Source organism: Aquila chrysaetos, chromosome 26 (assembly GCF_900496995.4).
Source record: "Aquila chrysaetos chrysaetos chromosome 26, bAquChr1.4, whole genome shotgun sequence".
Lineage (NCBI taxonomy): Eukaryota > Metazoa > Chordata > Aves > Accipitriformes > Accipitridae > Aquila > Aquila chrysaetos.
Genome location: NC_044029.1, coordinates 12,792,943 through 12,812,710, shown reverse-complemented (window position 1 = coordinate 12,812,710; position 19,768 = coordinate 12,792,943). Strand labels below are relative to the sequence as shown.

The 19,768-nt window shown below is 38.0% G+C and overlaps 1 protein-coding gene across 7 annotated transcripts in view; it reads right to left on the bottom strand.

Moving 5' to 3' along the window:
• The window catches only part of CAPS2 (calcyphosine 2), a 32,690-nt gene extending 12,976 nt beyond the window's left edge, over window positions 1–19,714 (bottom strand). The window contains exons 1-11 of one of the 7 annotated variants that reach the window (XM_030003052.2): window positions 19,228–19,714; window positions 19,003–19,120; window positions 17,255–17,352; window positions 14,806–14,852; window positions 13,471–13,516; window positions 13,222–13,341; window positions 12,278–12,319; window positions 9,901–10,074; window positions 6,933–7,055; window positions 3,271–3,338; window positions 808–927 (exon numbers count right to left, since the gene is read on the bottom strand). In XM_030003052.2, coding sequence (XP_029858912.1) covers window positions 808–927; window positions 3,271–3,338; window positions 6,933–7,055; window positions 9,901–10,074; window positions 12,278–12,319; window positions 13,222–13,341; window positions 13,471–13,516; window positions 14,806–14,852; window positions 17,255–17,335 — 821 coding nt within the window. In that variant the 5' untranslated portion in view covers window positions 17,336–17,352; window positions 19,003–19,120; window positions 19,228–19,714. Of the gene's footprint in view, window positions 1–807; window positions 928–3,270; window positions 3,339–6,932; window positions 7,056–9,900; window positions 10,075–10,909; window positions 11,042–12,277; window positions 12,320–13,221; window positions 13,342–13,470; window positions 13,517–14,805; window positions 14,853–17,254; window positions 17,359–17,668; window positions 17,831–17,913; window positions 18,166–19,002; window positions 19,121–19,227 lie in introns of those variants that run through there. The other 6 variants (XM_030003051.1, XM_030003053.1, XM_030003054.1 and 3 more) reach the window with 6 other exon arrangements.
• Between the last annotated feature and the right edge of the window lie 54 nt (window positions 19,715–19,768).

The window sequence follows — 19,768 nt, the reverse complement described above, 5'->3', positions numbered from 1 at the left end:
GAGCTTCTTTACCCACCTAGATGTTTTATATTGGCCATATTACTAGTTCCAGAAATGGGGATTTGTCCCTGTGATGGGTGTAAGAGATTGAGACTGGTTTTGTTGCCTTTTTTTTTTTTTTTTTTTTTAAGAATACAAAGATGACATTTGTTTAGAAAGACTTTAGAGCAGGATGTTAAAATGCACAAAGCAGAGATGTTTGCCTGCATGTTGAGAAAGATTAACGGAACAAAACCTGGACCTGCAGATTCATTTAATTTTATGGATCACAACGTTTTCTCAGTTTTTCTTAAGCCCTTGGAGTTACTATTTCAATGCTCACAGGCCAGGAACGACACTTAAATGCCAGTATGTTTAATTATTGCAGCAGAAATCAAAACATGAAAGAAAAGTATGATTATATTGTGAAGAACTGCATTAGCATTTACGGATGCATATTTATGCAATTTTATGCACCTCAGGATAGGAATCTCTAAAAGGATATGACAAGATTGCAAGCATTCAACAGCTCAGAAAAGGCTGGCAAAACCCTGTGATGAACAATATCAATATAAGCTTAAGAATGTCCTCCTAGGTTTTATAAATTCCATGAATCAATCATTATACACGGAGAATCCACATAAAAAAGGTCCCACTAGGCAATTATAAGTATAGGTAGGCTACAAAAAAGGCTTCACACGAAGTTGGTGGATCTAAGCCAGAAATAAAACATCTGGAAAGGCAAACAGACACCGCAGAGCCCAAAATAATAAAAAAAATACAGCAGAAAGTGTATTTCTAAAAAAATGACCGCTACAGAAAACTTACTTGGTTTCATGAAGCATTCTTTTTCTAAAACGCAATGGTGCTGTCCCAAGTCCCAGAAGCCCACAAGCTTCCTCGCAAACATCAGCACGCATGGATTGCTCTGGGTCACTTATAACAGCTCTGACCAGGAAGAAGAGCAGAGAGAAGCCCTCTGACTATTAGTAACTTTGAATCTCAGATCTTACATATTCTTACTCAGGAAAGAAAATAACCAAGAATAACAGCAATAAAATCTTAGAGTTACCCATTAAGCTTGCATAAATTTGTGGCCTTATTTTTTTGTTTGTTTTTACAAGTTCTGAAGTCTATTACTCAAAATCAAATATATGCAAAAATATTCTGGTAGTGTACTACTATGTAGTAACTTTACATGTATATACATATTATTTTAAGTATATTTTATATATGTATATATAAAATAAATCAGGATTACAAAGGGGTTTGAGGGTTTTTTTCCCCTTCATTTCCACTATTTCTGTAAAAATTCCATCATTGATTTTCTTTATCCACAGCTCCATCCACAATCAGTGACAACAGTCACTAGGACCGGCCAGCGACATCATCCGACAAAAACATTGGCACTTCCCCTAGGAAGCCCATAGGACCTCAAAGTCCCATCAAGCAGACAAGAAATAGATGAACTGGTTTCCAAACATTTTGATATTCTCTGTATCAGTTTAACAAGTAAACAAAAGAAGAGACCCTTTAAAATACATTAGATTCTTTTACCATTATTGAAATGGTTCACAATCGGAAGGAAAAAATAATTTTGCATGGCTAATACAGTTCTATAAACTTGTTCTCTGATCTATGCAGATCGATCTTTGCACACATCAGTTACACTGATTTAACTGCAAGATTGGCTCTAATAAGAAAAAATATCAAAACAAAATCAAAACACCTTTGTGTTTCCTTTAATAGATTTTTTTTTTTTTTTTTTTACACAACAGTTTTGAACTAATCTTCCCCAATTAACATCCTGCTCTCTGATACCAATTTGTTTGGCAGTACTGCCACAGTCATATTGGGAACATAAACAGATTTTTTAAATTAAAAGTTCATCCTGATGCAGCTGCAACACTACTGAATATTGTTTTGACATTGTCAACAAAAGAGTTCAGAGTAGGAGAAGGAATACATGGAAAAAATAAGGCAAAGCAGCTGAAGGAGCCTAAGCACAGAATGAACATGCATGATCCAAGACAAACAAACGTGTATGTTTAATCTAATGTCAGTAAGATTGAAACATGTCAATACAACCAGCGCATTTTTAAGATGATTTCTGTAATCATCTGCTTTACCTACATGTTTGTAGAGATATGACATGGGACAAGCATTTCTTTGAAAATTGGGGATTGCTACACTGAACACTTCCATATTTTTAATCCTGCCACAATGACACTTGGAATTTAACATTGTGTTTCATGACAATCTTGTTTCCTTCATGCAACTTCCTTGATATCTCAGCTTTTAAATACTGTAAAAGCATTAATAAAGTTTTAAACAATATAGGTCATTTAAACTGCAGTTGGAACAGAAACAAAAAATAAAATGGTGAAGTGCAACATTTCAACCTCAAAGTCTTAAGATCTAATGGGCTATAATATCAGTACAGATAACTACAGAGATTGTAAACTAAACACAGAATGCAACATGCTATAGACCAACCCACAGATAATTTTTAGCAAGTGTAAGGTAACGTGAAACTATACGAACCTAGCTTGTACCATGCTATATTGCCATAACCAGACAACTTGGATAAACCTCTGCATTATTAAAGCATGCTTAAGAATGAGAACAAGTTTATGGGAATAATAGTAAGGAAGGATGTTTTTTCTATACTGATCTTTACTTGTAAGTTACTTTTTTTTTCCCTTTAATATATATAGGGATCTTTCTACATAGAAGCAATGCTTTCTTGGAGCTGAAGGCATAGCAATGAAGTTAGGAGAGCCTTCCTATCCAACCTTGATCAACTCGATTCATCATTGTGCCTTTTTTTCCTATGTGTCCAACATTGGTATAATACTCCTTTACTCCTGCTGGATATTGTGTCAATATTAATAAAGAAATAGTAATAAAGCTAAGATTCTTAGAAAAGAAAATAAACACTGAAGGAGTGCAATTTGTAACAGCAGGCATTCGTCTATTTTGCTGAGGTGCAAGATGGTTGTTTCTGAGAACTAGTTCTATTGTAAAGCCCTTAAATTAGGTTCAGGTATGAAATTAAAAATTATTCTCATAAAAAAGTTGACTTACACATAGCACTTTAAACAGACTTTTTAAATTAAATAAAAAAGACTTTTCATTTAAAGAATTTTTGCAAATAATAACACTACATATGACTCCATAAGACTTGGAACGAGATGATCAAAACACCTCCTAGGCAAGAAAAGCCACACACTCACAGATCTAAATTCTTCTGTAGGGAAAACTGAAATTTTACATTATAAATTCACTTACCTAGATAACTGATCCACCATCACTTGTTCTACTACAGCCTGTTTTCTCCTCTCTGCAGCAACATCCTCCTGTAATGAAAAACTGACTAAGAGCAAATGAAATATATAACACCAGACACTTAAAATAATAAATTACCCTTTAAGATAGCATTCAGAGGTCACAATCTCACCAATGTCACAATTAATTTTTTTCCATCTTTTTGAATAGAGTTCTATTTGCATAACAAATAGACAAATAATATTCTCTGCTATACACTCAAATTGTCTATGCATATTAGTTGTCAATAAATATGAGAATTCTAGTATTTCTGTTGACAGACAGCATCCTTATCTCTGTATTGTTTCCAATAAATTCTTTAAGTACAACAGAGCCTGAGGAAACTCGCACTATTCCAGGTTTCACGGTTGACACAGATTCCAACTCAGAGAAGGGAACTTTACCTCCAGCAATATTTAGTCAAAAAAATTCTTTTAAGACTTAGTCTCAATGCACAATTTTTATTTGCTGCATGCCACAATAATTTTCTGCTGAGACAGGCCAATCTAAAAAACCTTTCAGGAAAGATCATCCTAAGGGGGAAGGGGATTTAACATGATCTTATTGTTATTTTTATTAGAGTAACACTGAACCATAACCTTGTGCCATTCACTGTCAAGTCCTCAGGCACCGATCATCATTGTTTCATAGAAAGAGAAACCAAAGCGCAAGAGGATGCCCCAGGACAGCATGGAGGCTATTGGCAACAACCAGGCCCCAGCATCTCTCTTCGCTTTATCTTCTAGATTCCTGAATTTTTTCACCGCCCTCAAATTTGCCTTTTTTCCCCCCAAAATAATTTTTATATATGAGAACACAGAGATTATTGTTACCGAGGGGGTTTATGCAACCTTTTTGACAACTTTGTAGGTATTCTGAAACTGAAGAATTAAGATTATTTTTTTTTGATTGGTTATTTCTTCCACACAATTCTTGCGTGCAAACCAAATTCTAGACAGATCAAGCCTTCCCATGGCTGAAGAAGAACCAAAAGTTTGTTCCCAGGCAACAGGTAACTGTAAGGGATAACTCCACAGAGATGTTATGGGTATAATTCACAACCTTCAAGTAAATATTGATTGGCACTAGCCAGAAAAAAAAAAACAAACAGGAAACCGAAAACCAAAAAACCCAAATAAATAATGTAACACTAGACCAGCTGGTGTTTATTCCAAACTGATTGTAAGCCTTAAAAGACTTCTGAATTATAGGAGATAGGGGGCTTTTTAGTCTGCTTTCATATTTCATTTTTGCACCTATGAGAACTACAGGTGCTTTACTCAGAGTTACTGAATCTTTGCCCATTAACTGTCAGAACAGTTATATTAAAAAGCATTATGTAAAGAGGACACAGTGATAATACAGAGCAGTGTTTGTTAAAACACAACATATTCCTTGGACCCCAGCTTATAGAGCCAAACCATCTAGCATGCTGAAAAGAACCTGATTTTAAAAAAAGAAACCTTAGACCTTGAATTTCAACTGAATACTAGGTCACTAAATGTACTCTTCCATGGAACACGCTCCATTCAGCTCTTAGACAAAAGCTCTACCTTGAATTTACGAAATTGCTGAAGCAAACATTGAACTTGCGGCAGCTCTCACTGGTTAAAAAGTAGTAACTCTTGTTCAAAAAAATATGATTATTCAGAGAAAACCAACCTTCTTCCAAAAAAACCTATTTTTATTATATATAACATCTATTTGCAATCACACATGTACTATAATCTGTCTTGAATAAGGGAACTTTCATCCCAAACTATAGAAAAATTAAGACAAATTCTACTTTACCATTAGAGTTTTTGGTAATGATTACAGTAAAAGGAAATTTTAACATTGTGTATTCTTAGGCAAATTTTTAAAACACCTTAAAATCAAATGCCAACAATTGAGGCAACGTATACCAAAAGGAATTAATATGTATGCAGTTACTACTTCCAATTTTTTCCATTATTCCTACCACTATCAGAAGCTTGAACCTGAGAGAGCCTAAGAGATGCTCCTGGAAAGAGACAGCCAGCCTGTGCAACCACGAGTGCTAATCAATAACAAAAGGGCTTCTAAAGGTCCCAGTGACACCTTGCTCAGACACCTACTGGCTTCCTTTTAAAGCCTGCCAGCTGCAGCGTACCTGTCATTTTGTGGTCCTGCACTGCTCCCTTTCTCAGTGTTTTCAGCTTATTTGATTTAGCATTAAGTAGTTACTCTAATAATACTTCAAAACTTTTTTCCATTATCTTCACTCTATAGTATAGATTTTTAAATTCATTCTAAAAATAACAAACAGGAGGTTCTTCAAGTTCTTCACAGAAGTGCCTTCTGAAAAGATTTTCTTATCATGAAAATTAATAGGGACCTCAGTAGTGCAACATCTGCATTCACTTTGACGAGACCAGAAACCAAATAATGTTTGCAATGATGCAAAATTCAGTGCATAGTGATGGGCAAACAAAATAAATTAAAATTATTTACTTCTACAATCTCATAAAATTTCTCATGGCTTAGTATTCCATGAGAAAGTTAGAATGCTAACTCTATTCTGTATTACCTTCAAAAACCAATTCTGAAAGCCATCACTGCATATGCACATACTGAATCATGCAATATCAAATCTCAAGGTTCTTCATCATTGTAAATAATCCTAAATTCAAGGCTTAGCCTTAGATGGGCAAGATTCCTATTGTTCAGTCCTAAAAAGAGTAAAAGTCATGTCTATGTAAGAAATTAAAGAAACATATTGGGTACATCCATATAAGAAAAGTTTTAATTCCCCTCTATACATGCTAGTGAGGCCATAATTGTTTCCAGTTTTCAGGTCTCCCTCCTTCCCAAGATCAATAGGGATGAGAGGAACCTGGAAATCATCTGACAGAGGATCGGAGCCAAAGCAACTGAAAGGAGAGGCTAAGGGAACTTGGGTTTGTTTAGTTTGCAGAACCAACAGCTACGAGGCGTTCTGAAAACATCCTACAACCAAAGGGAAGTTACAAAGAAGACAGAACCAAACATTTTTTAACAGTCGCCAACAGTATAACAGGAGACAAAGGTTACACACTGAGCCTTGGGAGGCTTGGTATGGATAATAAGAAGAACTTCTTCACAAGGAGAGTAGTGTATCACAGGAAGATGTTGCCTAGAGATGCTGTAGAAGCTCCATCCTTGGACCTTGAAGACTCAGCCAAAGCTGTGGTTGACCCAATCTAATACCAGCAGCAGAGCCCATACAGCTTACAAAGCCAGTTCTCATCACATACTCCATTTCAGGAGTTAATGAGGGAAACAAGTCAGAGTAAGAGTTGTATCTAACACTATACTCGGGTTCACTCCACCCACTTAGTTAATCTTAGTTGTATGTATATATTTTTATCTGTTATTCATAATTTGCATTCTCATTTATATACATTACTGCATAAAATACAAGCCTTGCAGATAAGATTAAAAAAAAAATGCTCACTGGATTGCTCAGTTCAGCTCCCACTGAAACAAGTGTTTAAACTCCCCTGATTTCAATGGGTGCAATTACATACTAGGACCAAATCACCAAAGGCCTGACTTCTGTTGAACACCTGGGAAGTCATGCTACAAGTCTAGAGAGTTAACAGCACAATACCCGCAAAAATACTTACAGCTTCTGATTTCCTTATACTGTGCTGCATATTATAGGGCTTCCTTGTGTAGCATTGTTGCAGGAGAGCTTTCTCATCAAGAGCTGTAAGATCATCTTTATGTCCATCTTCAAGCTGTATACCCTACACAAAAATACATTCTTTTCATAAATCAAATTTAATTGTAAGAAAAACAAACAAAACCCCACACATTTTCCTCAACAATTTATTTAAAAGTACTTTTCTTTCTTTATTTTTTAAAATGTCTACTTCTTTCCCTTCATGCTAATTAGAAAAAATATTTTTTTTTAAGCCTAGCTTTCTACAGAAACTGAACTTACAAATCTTGCTCTCTAGTCCTTCCTTACATCTCTTGAATAGTTACCAGCTTTCAACCATACTGAAATAAAAAAAAACTCAAAAATACTGTGTTCCTACAAGCTTTGTGAAAAATCAGCAGCAAGTCAGAGAAGGTAGACTGTTAGTACCTGTGGGAAAATAGTGGAAGATTGGCGAGGAGGATTGTAAACATGATCAAGTGACTTGCAGCTGGGGTGCTGAAAAATACATATATCATACTAATCATTGTTTAGTCTTGTGTGTTTGACAAGTAGAACATCTGTGTTTAGATAACATAGATAGACTTGGAGGGACCCTATCGAACATGCTTGAGATTCCTGCCCTGCTGTGGGAAAGATCAAAGCACAGTGGTAAACTACACCTGCATGAATGCCTGAAAAACAGGTGCAAACAGCAGGTTCGGCGATCCTCTAGCAAGAACCGAGGTCTGTGGTGCCTGTGTTCCCACTTGTGTGCCTCTGGCCCGCGTGCTGCTTCAGCAATCCCCCAGTTCACAAGGTAACTAAAATAAATTTATTCTTTGTACTTCATCCATGGTTTTGTGGTTGGTCCTGCATCCTGCCTATGTCAGCTCACACAGTATCTCTCTGAAGAAGACAAGAGCAAGAGCTCATCCTTTTTCTGTTCTGCTCAAGAACAGCACAGCAAAGAGAAAGCGGTGGATTCACCATTATGCATACAGCTCAAAGTTCACCATTGCAGAGATGCTGCTTTTTGACCAGCAAAGAAGTTAAATACAGTCTAGACAGGGAAAAGCCAAAGCATGCTGCTGAACTGGGTCTAACAGACTTGTAAATCAGTCTGAGGGTAATACAGAAATATCTCCTACACGGAGGATATGAAAAAAACTGACAAAGCAGACTGTGTTTACAGAAGTAAGGAAGGAGGGAACATGGGAAAGAAATCAAAAGAGTAGGTTTTGTCAGCTATGCTCCTCTACGACCAGCTTCTTTTCAGAGAAGAAAAGTTATTACAAGTTCCACTAATGAGATAAAATAGCAAGTATCTTGAAATCTGAAAAGGGTTTGATTTATTAATTTAATCAGGTAGTGGTAATATCTAAGGCAGAAAACTGTTCTGCTAGACATTATATTAACATTTGTCATAAGAACTGACACACATAGCTTCTAGTGCTTAGCAAGTTCTTTCTGGAACCCCAAATCACCAGAATAAGCCAGTCCTGCTTTTTCTTTCCCAGTATACACTCGCCACCTATTTCTTCAGTTTCAGATTAACTTCGCTGCTCCTGTAAATACCCTTTTGATGGGCTTGCAGTACAGCATATAAAGGAGTCACTCCTTGGAAAACAGATGACATGACAGTGTCAGACTGGTACATAAGAGTGGAATCATTAAAAAAAAAAAAGTAATACTACAACAAATCCCCAGAACTGACAATCTTAACTGCCACCAAACATAAAACTAAACTTAACAAAATAACAGAATTGTTTTTTTCACTCAACTCTTTTACTCACAGAACGTTTACTTATAGGTACTTGCAGGTTCTCCAAGTTTTATCTGAACACTAAAAGCATGACTATAAGAGGAGAAAGCCCCTTTAAAACTATCAACAATACGTGTAAAACAGTAACAACAATATGTGAAACATAATCTTTGTCTTATGTAAGACCTTCCCTTTTCGAACTATTGAACATAAGCAAGTAAAATCAGTAAATTCATTGTTATTCATCACAAACCTTTTCTCTGAAAATCAATGAGCACAATGTTTCCTCAACATCTGCATACTTAACTTTTCATTAAGATTCTTAAATGGCCATCTACCCTCAGCACAGTCTACCATTTGACCAGTCCTCACAGCTGTTGCTTACTTTTGTTTCCTGTTTCCTTACACCTACAATGATGTATCTTGTTCTGTGCAACCACCCTTCTCCACTATCTCTTCCAGAACAAGAGGAAAGTTGGGTTTTTCACCCCTTTGTTTTCCAGTTTCTGCCCACCGATCTTCCCTTGTTTGCATCTTAACTTTAATTTAAAAACACAAAAGAAATCTGGCAGAATTAATACAGTAGAGTTGGACTGCAAGCTGTATCTTATACAACATCAAAGCAAAAAGTACGGATAATATCTTTCATTATTTTAACCCTATATTCCTTTCCATTTTCAGTGTTAATAGTTCTCTCAGGTACAGATTACATCTTTCACTGCTTCTTTTTTAAATCCTATATATACTCATAATTGAACAGAATAATTAATATACTTCTATATTTTAAAAATATAGAATGTTTCTATATTTGGAAATAACATATTAGCAAGTTCTTCCCGCTGTCTCTCATCTTCTTAGGCTGCAAACTCTTCCCTGTCACTCATGCTAATCTTCATGCTCAGGCTAGAGGTGCACTCTGAGGGCACATGTTACATTTCTTACCAGAGAATACGCGCATACTTAGATTCTCAGAGCACCTCAGTTTCTCACTCTGGAACAACTGAAAGAAGCTTCCGATATTTTATTTCCTACTCAACATTAGATGCTGAAATCAGACGTTTTTATTTCTTACAATAAAAACATAGAATAATTTAATTACACACACATGCAAACCTCTCCAAACACTGTAATGAAATACCAACATACATTTGCTATTTAAAAATGCAATTACTTCTTTGGCAGCTACCTTTATTGAAGCTTCTGGACACTGGAGGTGGTCTTTTTTCTTTTCTGCAATTCTCTGAGAATATTGCTTATATTCTTCCTTCATATCTGCTTCATACTGACGATACTTCAGTTTATATCTGTCTGTTGGGGATGGCAGATTTTCTGGTATTGTCTTCTGCTCCAAAACAGAATGCTAAAGCAAAGAGTAATCAATATAAAATCCTCTGGCTGATCTATTGAATGAGAACAGCATTATTATAAATCCCATCCCATATAACTTCTGAAAGTTCTCGACACTATGCTTCACATTAAGAAAAAATGCAAATATGACTGCATATTCAGGCTTAATTTTCATTGAGTTCTTCATATTCTGCCATTTTTTAATCTAAAAAGTACACAGCCAAATGGTTTTACATCACTTTTAAAGACAGAAGCCAAGACAGCTTCAGTGGTTCTGCCCCATAAGATAATGTTACAGATCACTAAAAAGGGAATTCTGACATTTGATTTTGGATGGCTAAAAATGGTCTGATGGAATTTTCAATCAAAAGTTCTAATATTCTTGGATGGCAGATGAGTATTAGTACTGGGACTTCCTTCCCTAGAACAGCATCAGCTGAAAAGGCTTTGAACCCAGCTAAGTACCTTCCTAACTTTACATCCACTTCAGTGCTCTACACAATGGAGGCTGGATCAGTAGAAACAGCAGCAATGACAGAAAGCCAAGACTCTGTTCTTCTTTCTCTCCCAACACCTTCAACGTTTAAGTGATATTCCTTCAACGCTAACACAACTAAGTCAGCCTTACCTAGCATCTCGACTTGACACACCTCATCTTGCAACAGCAGTGTAACAGTTCTGTTCTAGAAAACCATTTTTCTCAAAACCCCAGAAGATTTATGTTCTTGAAAGGACAGCTTTCTCTTTCAAAAGAGGATCCACATCCCTTCCCTGGTTAATTCCTGAATGATAAGGCTATATTCAAATTATTCTTCCAAAAGTGACCTATTTTGGGAAGATTTACTTACACAGTCTGTTACTGAAGAAGCTGGAACAGATCTTGCTAAAGGAATGCTCAGTCAGGGCCCCAGAAGCAAGCAATGCAGAAATAAAGGCCACTCAGAGGAATACATTAAAGTATTTTAGAACTGCTTGAAAATCTTCACAAAAAATAAGGGGGGTATTCAGTCAAAAAAAGGGGAGGGGGGGAGAGAGAGGAAGAGAAAAAGAGGGTAAATGAACAGAAGATAGATTCCTGCACGTTCAGCACTTCAGTATTTAAGACATAATGAAGGCAGCAAGGAAGCAACAGGAGATAAAGGAAAGCAGAGAAGAAAGGGAGAAAGACCCTGAGAAACAGACAAAGCCATACCAACCTTCCGTTAGCCTTCCTGCAGCTAGACAGAATTATATGTATGAACTTTACCTTTTCAAAAAATGGTAAAGCAAGCAGTGAAATCATAGGCATCCAGAACTAAAAAGAGTATAGCAACTCCAGTATGTTTGCACTGCACACTTACAATGCAGTACGGAGGAAATAACCTACCCGTAGTTACATGTTTACAGTTACATCTTAAGACACGCATAAATACCTATGCTGGGCACATAGATATTCTGAGAAATAGTACATTCTTAGTCCATTATACAAAAAAACCCACTTAACCATTTCAGGTTTTATTTAAATGCAATTTTTTTTTTCAAGTTGAGAAACCATTTGGTTATGTAGGGAAACGTATAAAATTATGATCTTGGCAGATTCACTTTGGGCTCCAGCCAACTTGGAGTCCTGCCCTACAAGCCGCTATGTTACTTCATTTCAAGGGGCACAGGTTATGTACAAATTAATTAATAATTGTTTTTTCCTCTAGCTACACTTCTGTTTTAAACACATTAGAGTATTTCTTAGGTTTACGTAAGTTAAATATTTTTGAAATAATGGATTTTTAAACAGTATATTTTCAAATTCTTCCAAAAAGAGGTAACATTGATAAGTTAGGGTATTTCCTGCACCCTAACCAAATAAAAATGTACTACTACTGGTAAGATTTTTACCATGATTATGTATGGTGGATGATTATGACAGAAAATAACCATGTAGGTAGCATTCGTCCTGAATTAGTTTAAAGCTCTAGATATCTAAACTTTTAAATATATAGGGACTACAAAGAGAAGACTACTGTTTGCAATACTTCAGCATTTTCCCTTTAATTATCACATTTGAAACACTCGAAATACTGATGGAATGACAGCAGATGAAAAATAGTCTCTCCAATAAGCTAGTTCCTGTTACACAAAAGAAGTTAAAACATACTACATTTTCAGACTATATACTATGGTACTCTACTACTGAATTGCTAACGTTATTTTGTCAGGGTGTATTTTTTCAGCTACTTTACCACTATTTTCTTCTGACAAGATTTTCTAGACACCTGTTTAAACTAAAGGAAAAGAGAAACTAAATATGTATCATGATCAACTAAAAAATTGTCACATTAATTTGTTCAAATTTAATTCAGATATAAGAGTTCAAAAGAAAACTTCTCCTGCATTCACAGAACTGTAGTATCTGAGGAATTAAATTAATTCTTAAAATTGTTATAGTGGATATTGATCCTGAACAGTGCTGTACTGTACTATAAACCAGAATGTTAGCATCTGGACTACTGATTTTCCTTATAAAGCACCTAAGATTAGGGGTGATTAAGTTTCTTAGTCATCCAGGGGAAAAAAAATGCTGGTATGTGATCAGGAAATTTTTGCAATAAAAGTGCTCTGACAAATTGAACATAATTCCAAAGTTAACGTCACAGTTCCGAAGAAAAACTTCAGAAGGAAACTTAAGAAAAAAACCTGTGAAGTGGCTGCACGTAACTCCAAAAGTTTCCTTTTCACCAAAAGTAACTATTCTTCCATAGAAATAATACTTACTGTTTGTAAACTTGGGTTTGGTCTTCAATCATACACTTACTGACTACTATCAATCTTATCTTTATTATTTTGTTACATGCTACCTCAAAAGTATTACATTTTTCAGTTGCTTTGACAAATTGTTAATGAAGATAGCTATCAATATATTTCTTCAAAAATGAGTACAATGAAAAGGATGAGTGTATTGACCAACAAAGAAGAGCTAAGGCATATAAGAAAAATAGGATTTTTTAAATATTCTAGAGGCTTCCCAGTAAAAAGTACTTTGCCAAAAATATTTTGGCCCAATACCGCTTGGAGATACGAGTTTAACCAAAAGAAAAAAAGAGAACTTGTATAATAAAGCTAAATATGCTTTTCTAATTACTGCTAAAGAGGCATATTTTAAAGATATCTGTAGCAACAGACTGACCTGTTGAGCCCGATGATGCTGTGCATATGGCATTTGTAATGACGTTCTCCAATCTGAAGATGAATCTAGAGGGCATGTACGACAATAACTTCCACTGTATGGTACATAGGAGTCCCCATCCTAAAATTACAGAAAAAAAAAAAAAGGACAGGCAATCGTAGTTGTTTTATACTCAGGGTGATATTTTTATAAACTCCTGCAACACATGAATTCTAAAAACTATTCAAGACAGAATTAATTTATAATTACCTCTCCGTCAGAATCTCCCAGCCTTCCTAGATCTAGGCATGGCACCCTGCGGGAAGTTAAAACGATTTTAATAGCAATATGTTCTCTTATTTTTCAGTTACAGTAAAAGCAAACTGCCTATTAGTTATCATTATTAGCTCCTTCACAAAAATTTCCCTGCTATGAACAGTTTCACTACAGCTGGAGATGGCCTACTTGGCAAATCCCTATTAGCCCCTCTTGTTTCAGCTCAGGAACTGGCCACTGAGCTTTTTCATCTTCCCCAGTTGCAGAGTACGCTGGCAGCTGCAAAGGGTCCGCGCAAAGCCTTTCTTCACTCCCAGCAAGCCAACCCTGGCTTCTCGTCACTCCCCGACGGGAGCTGCTGCAACAAGATTATAAATCAGGGATTCCTTATTCCCTTCTTCTACAGCAGGTCTGTGTCAACATCCCTCTATTATCAGTCACCAGAGAGGCAACAGGGAAGCAATAGCTCCTGTGGATGCAAACCTTCCGAACTTTTTAGAAGAGATTAACACAGTGGAAGCCAACTATATTTCAGTATTTTATTCTGCTTAAAGAAATGAAAACATCTCCAATTCATCAAAGCACCTCTCTGCCTTCTGCCTTTACTCCAGGTATACTCCGGAGCACCATGAACACATATTTTTTATATTTTACTACCAATATTTCCAAACAACCCTATTATAACAAGATTGCTCTTGGAATATGAGAGCTCCTTAATTTCCAGACTGTTTTCATTAGAGAATGACTGACAGTACACAGAAATTGAAGTTCTTTGACTTCGATATGAACAATCCAAGGTCATGGTCACATATACTTGTAAAATGATGTAGAAAGATACATTGGCTGTAAGGCATTTCAGTAAACAAAAAGCCCTAAACTATCAAACATGGTTCTTGGAATAGCAGATGTTGCTTATCTGCCAAAGTCACTGTAAGGTTTTAAATTTTATAACCACTGTACAAAATTTCCCATTGCTTGTAAAAACCCTTCACAACCGTTTCTCTGTAATTTTTACTGTAATACCTGCAAAGAAGGCCAATAGTTAAAAAAATTTTTTCTCCTTTTGCAGACTATTAAAAATATTCAAGAAAGACTAGGTATAAATATGAAAGCTCTGAGCACAACTCTACTGTTAAGCTCAACCAAATGTAAATCAACTTAATTCCAATGTAAATAATGCATCAAATATTCTACCCTAAATATAAACCACAGAAAACAAACCTATGATGATAAATTTCATGGAACACTGAGTTGCATATCAATACAAATGCAAATGCATTGTGTTATTAATGCACAATTAAAAGTGATCAGAAATAGAAACAGACTTACTCTGGTGGGCGAGGACCGTGAGTAGCCCGTGTATCTGGTCTCCAGCCCTAAAAGAATGACACATTATTACACAATTATAGGGATCAGGATTAAAATACATAGTTCTCTCTTTCAACTTCCCCTGGAATATTTAAAATCAATGCCTTAAAGTATCTGTCTGACATATTTGACTGAGATGCTACTAACAAAAGGACAGAAAATAAACCCTTTTCATTGAAAGTTGATTCTTACAGATCACGAGACTAGAAGACTGAATATTCATCATGACACAAAGAATCCAGAATCCAGATAGTGTCCGCATCAACTATTAACAATGCATTAAAAATAATCCATGTTCTTGAGGGTTTGTACAATCACTGCTCACAAGCTTTTAGGGCACATCATCCTTGTTGGTCGGGAACCAAGCCCTCAGCCAACCCTTAAACCAAAACCACAATACCGACAGCCAGCTGGCTCACAAGGAGCTAGCTCAGACCCCAAAGAAGCCCTGATATTTGGTGTAACTGTATCATCTCAGCTTTCATATAGCAGCACACGATGATGAGTAGGCAGCTCCTGTGCTCACGCTGTTTATTTTGCATGGCTGTGTACCACACAGATCTCCGAACTCAACTGAGCAAGAACGTGGCAAGAAGAAAAGACTCGACCCAAAGCTCCATCTACTGTACTATGGCTTTCTGAAAACAGCCAACAGCAAATCCCTAGGGAAGACTGACTGGGGCAAGCACGCAGTAACAATTCCCCCAACTAGCCTCCCAATCTGAAAGAAAAAAAAAATACAAAAAACGTGGTTCGGGGTTGTTCTGAACCAGGGCTGGTATCTTTGTTTTCACACTCTTCAGCTCAGAGATCTCAGCATCACAGTCTGAATCGAGCAGACATCCTTTTTCCAGCAGCGCCCTAACACCTTTCATGATTTGAGAGCAGTCACAAAACTTTTAAGTCCTTTCTTGCCACACACCCTTGTAGCCTGCTCCTGAAAAAGAAGTTCATAGTTCAGCAACACCACCCTCTAATGTATTCAAAAAAGGGTATTCAGGTTTCTAAAATAGTTTCTGTCCAGTAAGGTCACACATAATAAACACCACCACCTTGTGGTTAAGTATGTAAAAAACCGTCAAGAGATCTAACACAGTGTAGCTTTATTCTTAAGACAAAATGCAATGCATTACATCACAAGTATATAATTTTTCTGTATCATCTCAACTGTGATAAGATAAAGAACATACCACATTCTAGATGTTAAAGTCTTAATGTAATTCCTTTTCCGGAAGTTATTGAATCAGGAAGAAAGCAAACAAAAATAATCTGAAGACTGTCCACATTTACAGGGTGAAGCACGTAGTTTCAACCTAATTTTAATCTGTGATTTATTTTTGCAAGCTACCAAGAATCATATGGACTAGGGAGTCTAAAATTGGAAACTGAGGGGCACGAGAAAGAGAAGAAAAAAGGGATAAGAGATTAGAGAAAAATGGACATTTCCTTACTTTTACAACCTACACTAAATGCCCCAAATGTTCTTGTTGTACACAGGTATTTCATTCTCAAAAGTCTGGTTAAAAGGTAACAATATAACATTGATATGATATCATTTACAAAAGGTCCTTTTTCATTCCAAATCAAACAAAAAAAGGAAAACAGCTACTTGGAGGTCAAACTCCAAGAATTCCTAATGGGGTCATCCAACAAAAAAGGAAGTTAAATGGGTGCTTGGGGCCTGAGGGAAGATTAGCAATTTACTTCATGGACATAAACTACACAGTATCTGTGAGAAAAATGAACTGTTATTTATGATATTAATATTTACCTTAGCTATAATAAAAACAATGGCCCTCAGAATCCAAGATCTTATTGGTACTGATCAGGCTTTCAAAAGTTAGCCTGAAAGTTTCTGCTACAGTGATCTCGTGAGGGTTGCACACCTACCTTATCTCAAAACACAGACTATTAGGAATAGCTGGAAAACAAAATTCCCCTGTGTACTGAACGCAGAGCATTGAGATTCATCTTACACATCAATCTGAAATCGTGCCTTTTGAAATTATGGTTTCGGGGTTGCTTTACTTCACTTCTGTCTTGAAAAACAAAACCAGACACACCTGTTACCAGTTTCACCACAGGCCTGAGACAGCACACAGCACAGGTTCAAGCCTCTGTTGCTCTTAATTGCAAGCGCTAGTTCCTTCCCAAGTTCTCCACACCCCAGTTAAGTACCCAGAATATCAGTTATTTTAGGACAGCTGTTTTTATTGGAAATTCTCACCTTCATGTAAGAAGCTGTTAGGCTGAACTATCACTTTCCGACAAAAAGAATTTCTTTAAAAGTTCCCTTCTCTACAGAACGCATTATAACGTCAAACTAAGAACCTTCTGAAGTATGATTAAAATATTTGTTAAAATGTCAAAGTAAGGAAGGGAAACAACCACAAGCCTTCTGTTAACATACCTGACATTTCTTCTTCCCCATCGATGACAGCTGAGCCTGCCTTCGAGGGGATGCAGCGACTCCTTTAACTTCCAAATCCATGCAAATTCAACGACAGCCTTCAGAACAAAGTGGAAAACAGATTTGAGAAAATCATGTATTTTTTATATAAGTACTTCTGCAAAACAACATTATTGCATTAGAAAGACCGTGTCTATCACCAATAATTTGGGTATTCTCTTTGGCGAGCTATGAAACATTGCTGGCTTCCCTTTTTCACTGCCTCTTAATTTCAGTCTTTCCTTACTAATGCTTCACCCGATTCCTGTTCAAATTTACGTCTTTGCCTCGAGTTTAACTCCCTCTTTCCCTTACGCTTCTCGATACCTTCTCAGGCCAGCGTTACTGCTTTGTTATCCCTTGACAACATCCAACCTTTTTCACTCTTCACGTACGGCCGCCGCCTGGCTCTCAGCAGCACCCTGCCCTGGGACCAGGTATTTTCAGGAAGGCGTCAGGGCCCTCCTGGCCTCCGGAGCGACATTTTATCAGCGTGCCACCTCCTGCTCTGCTGGCTTCTCCTTCCGCACGGCCAGTTTTGAACCAAAAGCCGATCGTTTCACTCCCAAAAACCAGACGCTCCGTTTTCAACGACGGCCTGCCAGCCGTACCCCCTTTACCTCAGGGGGCTTAAGAGGAAGAGCCGCCATCTTCGCGGGACCTCAAGCCTCTGGCCGAAACATCGTACCCTCCCAGTCGAAGGTGCGAGAGGAGGAAAGCCTTGTTGCCTTTAACCGTTAACGCGCCGCAGTAACTCTGCGACGCTTTAAGGGGAGAAATAAACATCGCGGGCTCAGACGCAGCTCCGCAGAGACGCCGTGTTTCCCCGGCAGCAGCCCAGGAGAGGCCGGGGCCGCGCAGGGCTGACAGAAAGGGCCCGCCCCGCGCGTCCCCGCCGGGACGGCGCCCCGCCATCGCGGCTGCAGCCGCCCCGTCCCGCTCCCGGCTCCCGCCCTACCTGCGCCCCGCCGGCTCCAGCAGCGCGGAGGGAGGTTTGGCAAGATGCCGCCTTCCCCCGAGGCGGGAAGAGGAATTCTCCGTTCGTCCTGAGGAAATGATCTACTCGGGGCAGGGCTGCCTGCCGGAACGGCCCTCCCGGCGCTCACCTGCGCTCCCCGCAGCCGCCGGTGAGGAAAGCCGGGCGCGTCGCGGGGATCCGGGGCTCCAACTCACACCCCCCCGCCCCGCCCCGGGCAGCTGGAATCGGAGACTTCTCCGGAGCTGCAGAAGGGGGAACGGTTGCGGCCCTGGGTCAGAACTACAGCTCAGAGCCCCACGGACAGCGGGACCGACCCGCCGCCCACCGCAAGGGCAGGGCAGGGCGCCTGCTGCCCCTTCCGTCCTGCCCGCTCCCCTCCGAGCGAACCTTTGACAGTAGTTTCAGTCCACTTTAATTAGATTTACTCTCGGAGGATAGCCTCTATGCAATCACGATTTTTTTAAACGGTTCCAGTCGTCCTGAATGGCCAGACCTAGGCCAGTCATTCTTAAAAAGCAAACTGCAGCCGAGTACCAGTTTTGATTCATCCGTTCCATCTTGGGGAAAGATCTGTCACCTCTTGAGAAACCCTGGCTTTTTGGTCAATCGCTATTCCAAAGTCAGGCAAAAATCCCACTGTGAAACTACTAATACAATGGCCCTAAGGATGTACTGCTGCATGCTGCTACTTCCAAGCCTGTGTGATCCATTTTTAGAAACAAAGACGTACCACGTTCCAACCCAAGAATGAACAATTTGCTCCGTTTCAGTGAGTGACACAGTAACAGTTTTGGTCCCTTCAACTACAGTACGTTTCCTCCATAAAAAAATATCCACGTGTTATTTTCCTGCAAGAATAAAGACAGCAAAAGAGTTCAGGCATTGTAACTGGCCTACTTAAAAGCTATGCAATTATAAAACAGAAAATTTAACAGCATTGTACTGTCAGACTTACCTCTAATGTAATTCCTGTTGTTAAAGGGTGGCAGTTCCATAGGCATGTGCGTTAGGTGAACAAAAAATTAGCAGAAAATAAAGATATAGACAAAAGTTATTCTTGCAAAGGAAGAATATGCTTAACACTGACCTAAAAAAGCCAATATCAAGTTGGTATAACATGTCGAAAAAAGAAACCCCACAGTTCTTGAATGATACATAGCAATACATCTGTTAACACTGATGTCAGAAAAAGTGTATTACAATGAATCAAAAGGCCAGATTCTATTGTGTTAAAATAAATATGAAACAGGGATATAGTACTAATAGGTATCAATTAATTATTAGGCAGCTGCTGAGCTTAACCAGGGACAGGTGGGGAAGCAACTAAGTGATCCAGTGTAATGCATTAAGGTTTAAATTGACATACAAAACAATACATCATTCCTGAGGAGACAGAAAACTCGGACTAATCATTTTAAAATAGCGTCTGTGGCTAAATTTCTCTCTCCAAATAAAGAAACTTGACTATGAATGTATCCCTAAGACTTAACCCATAC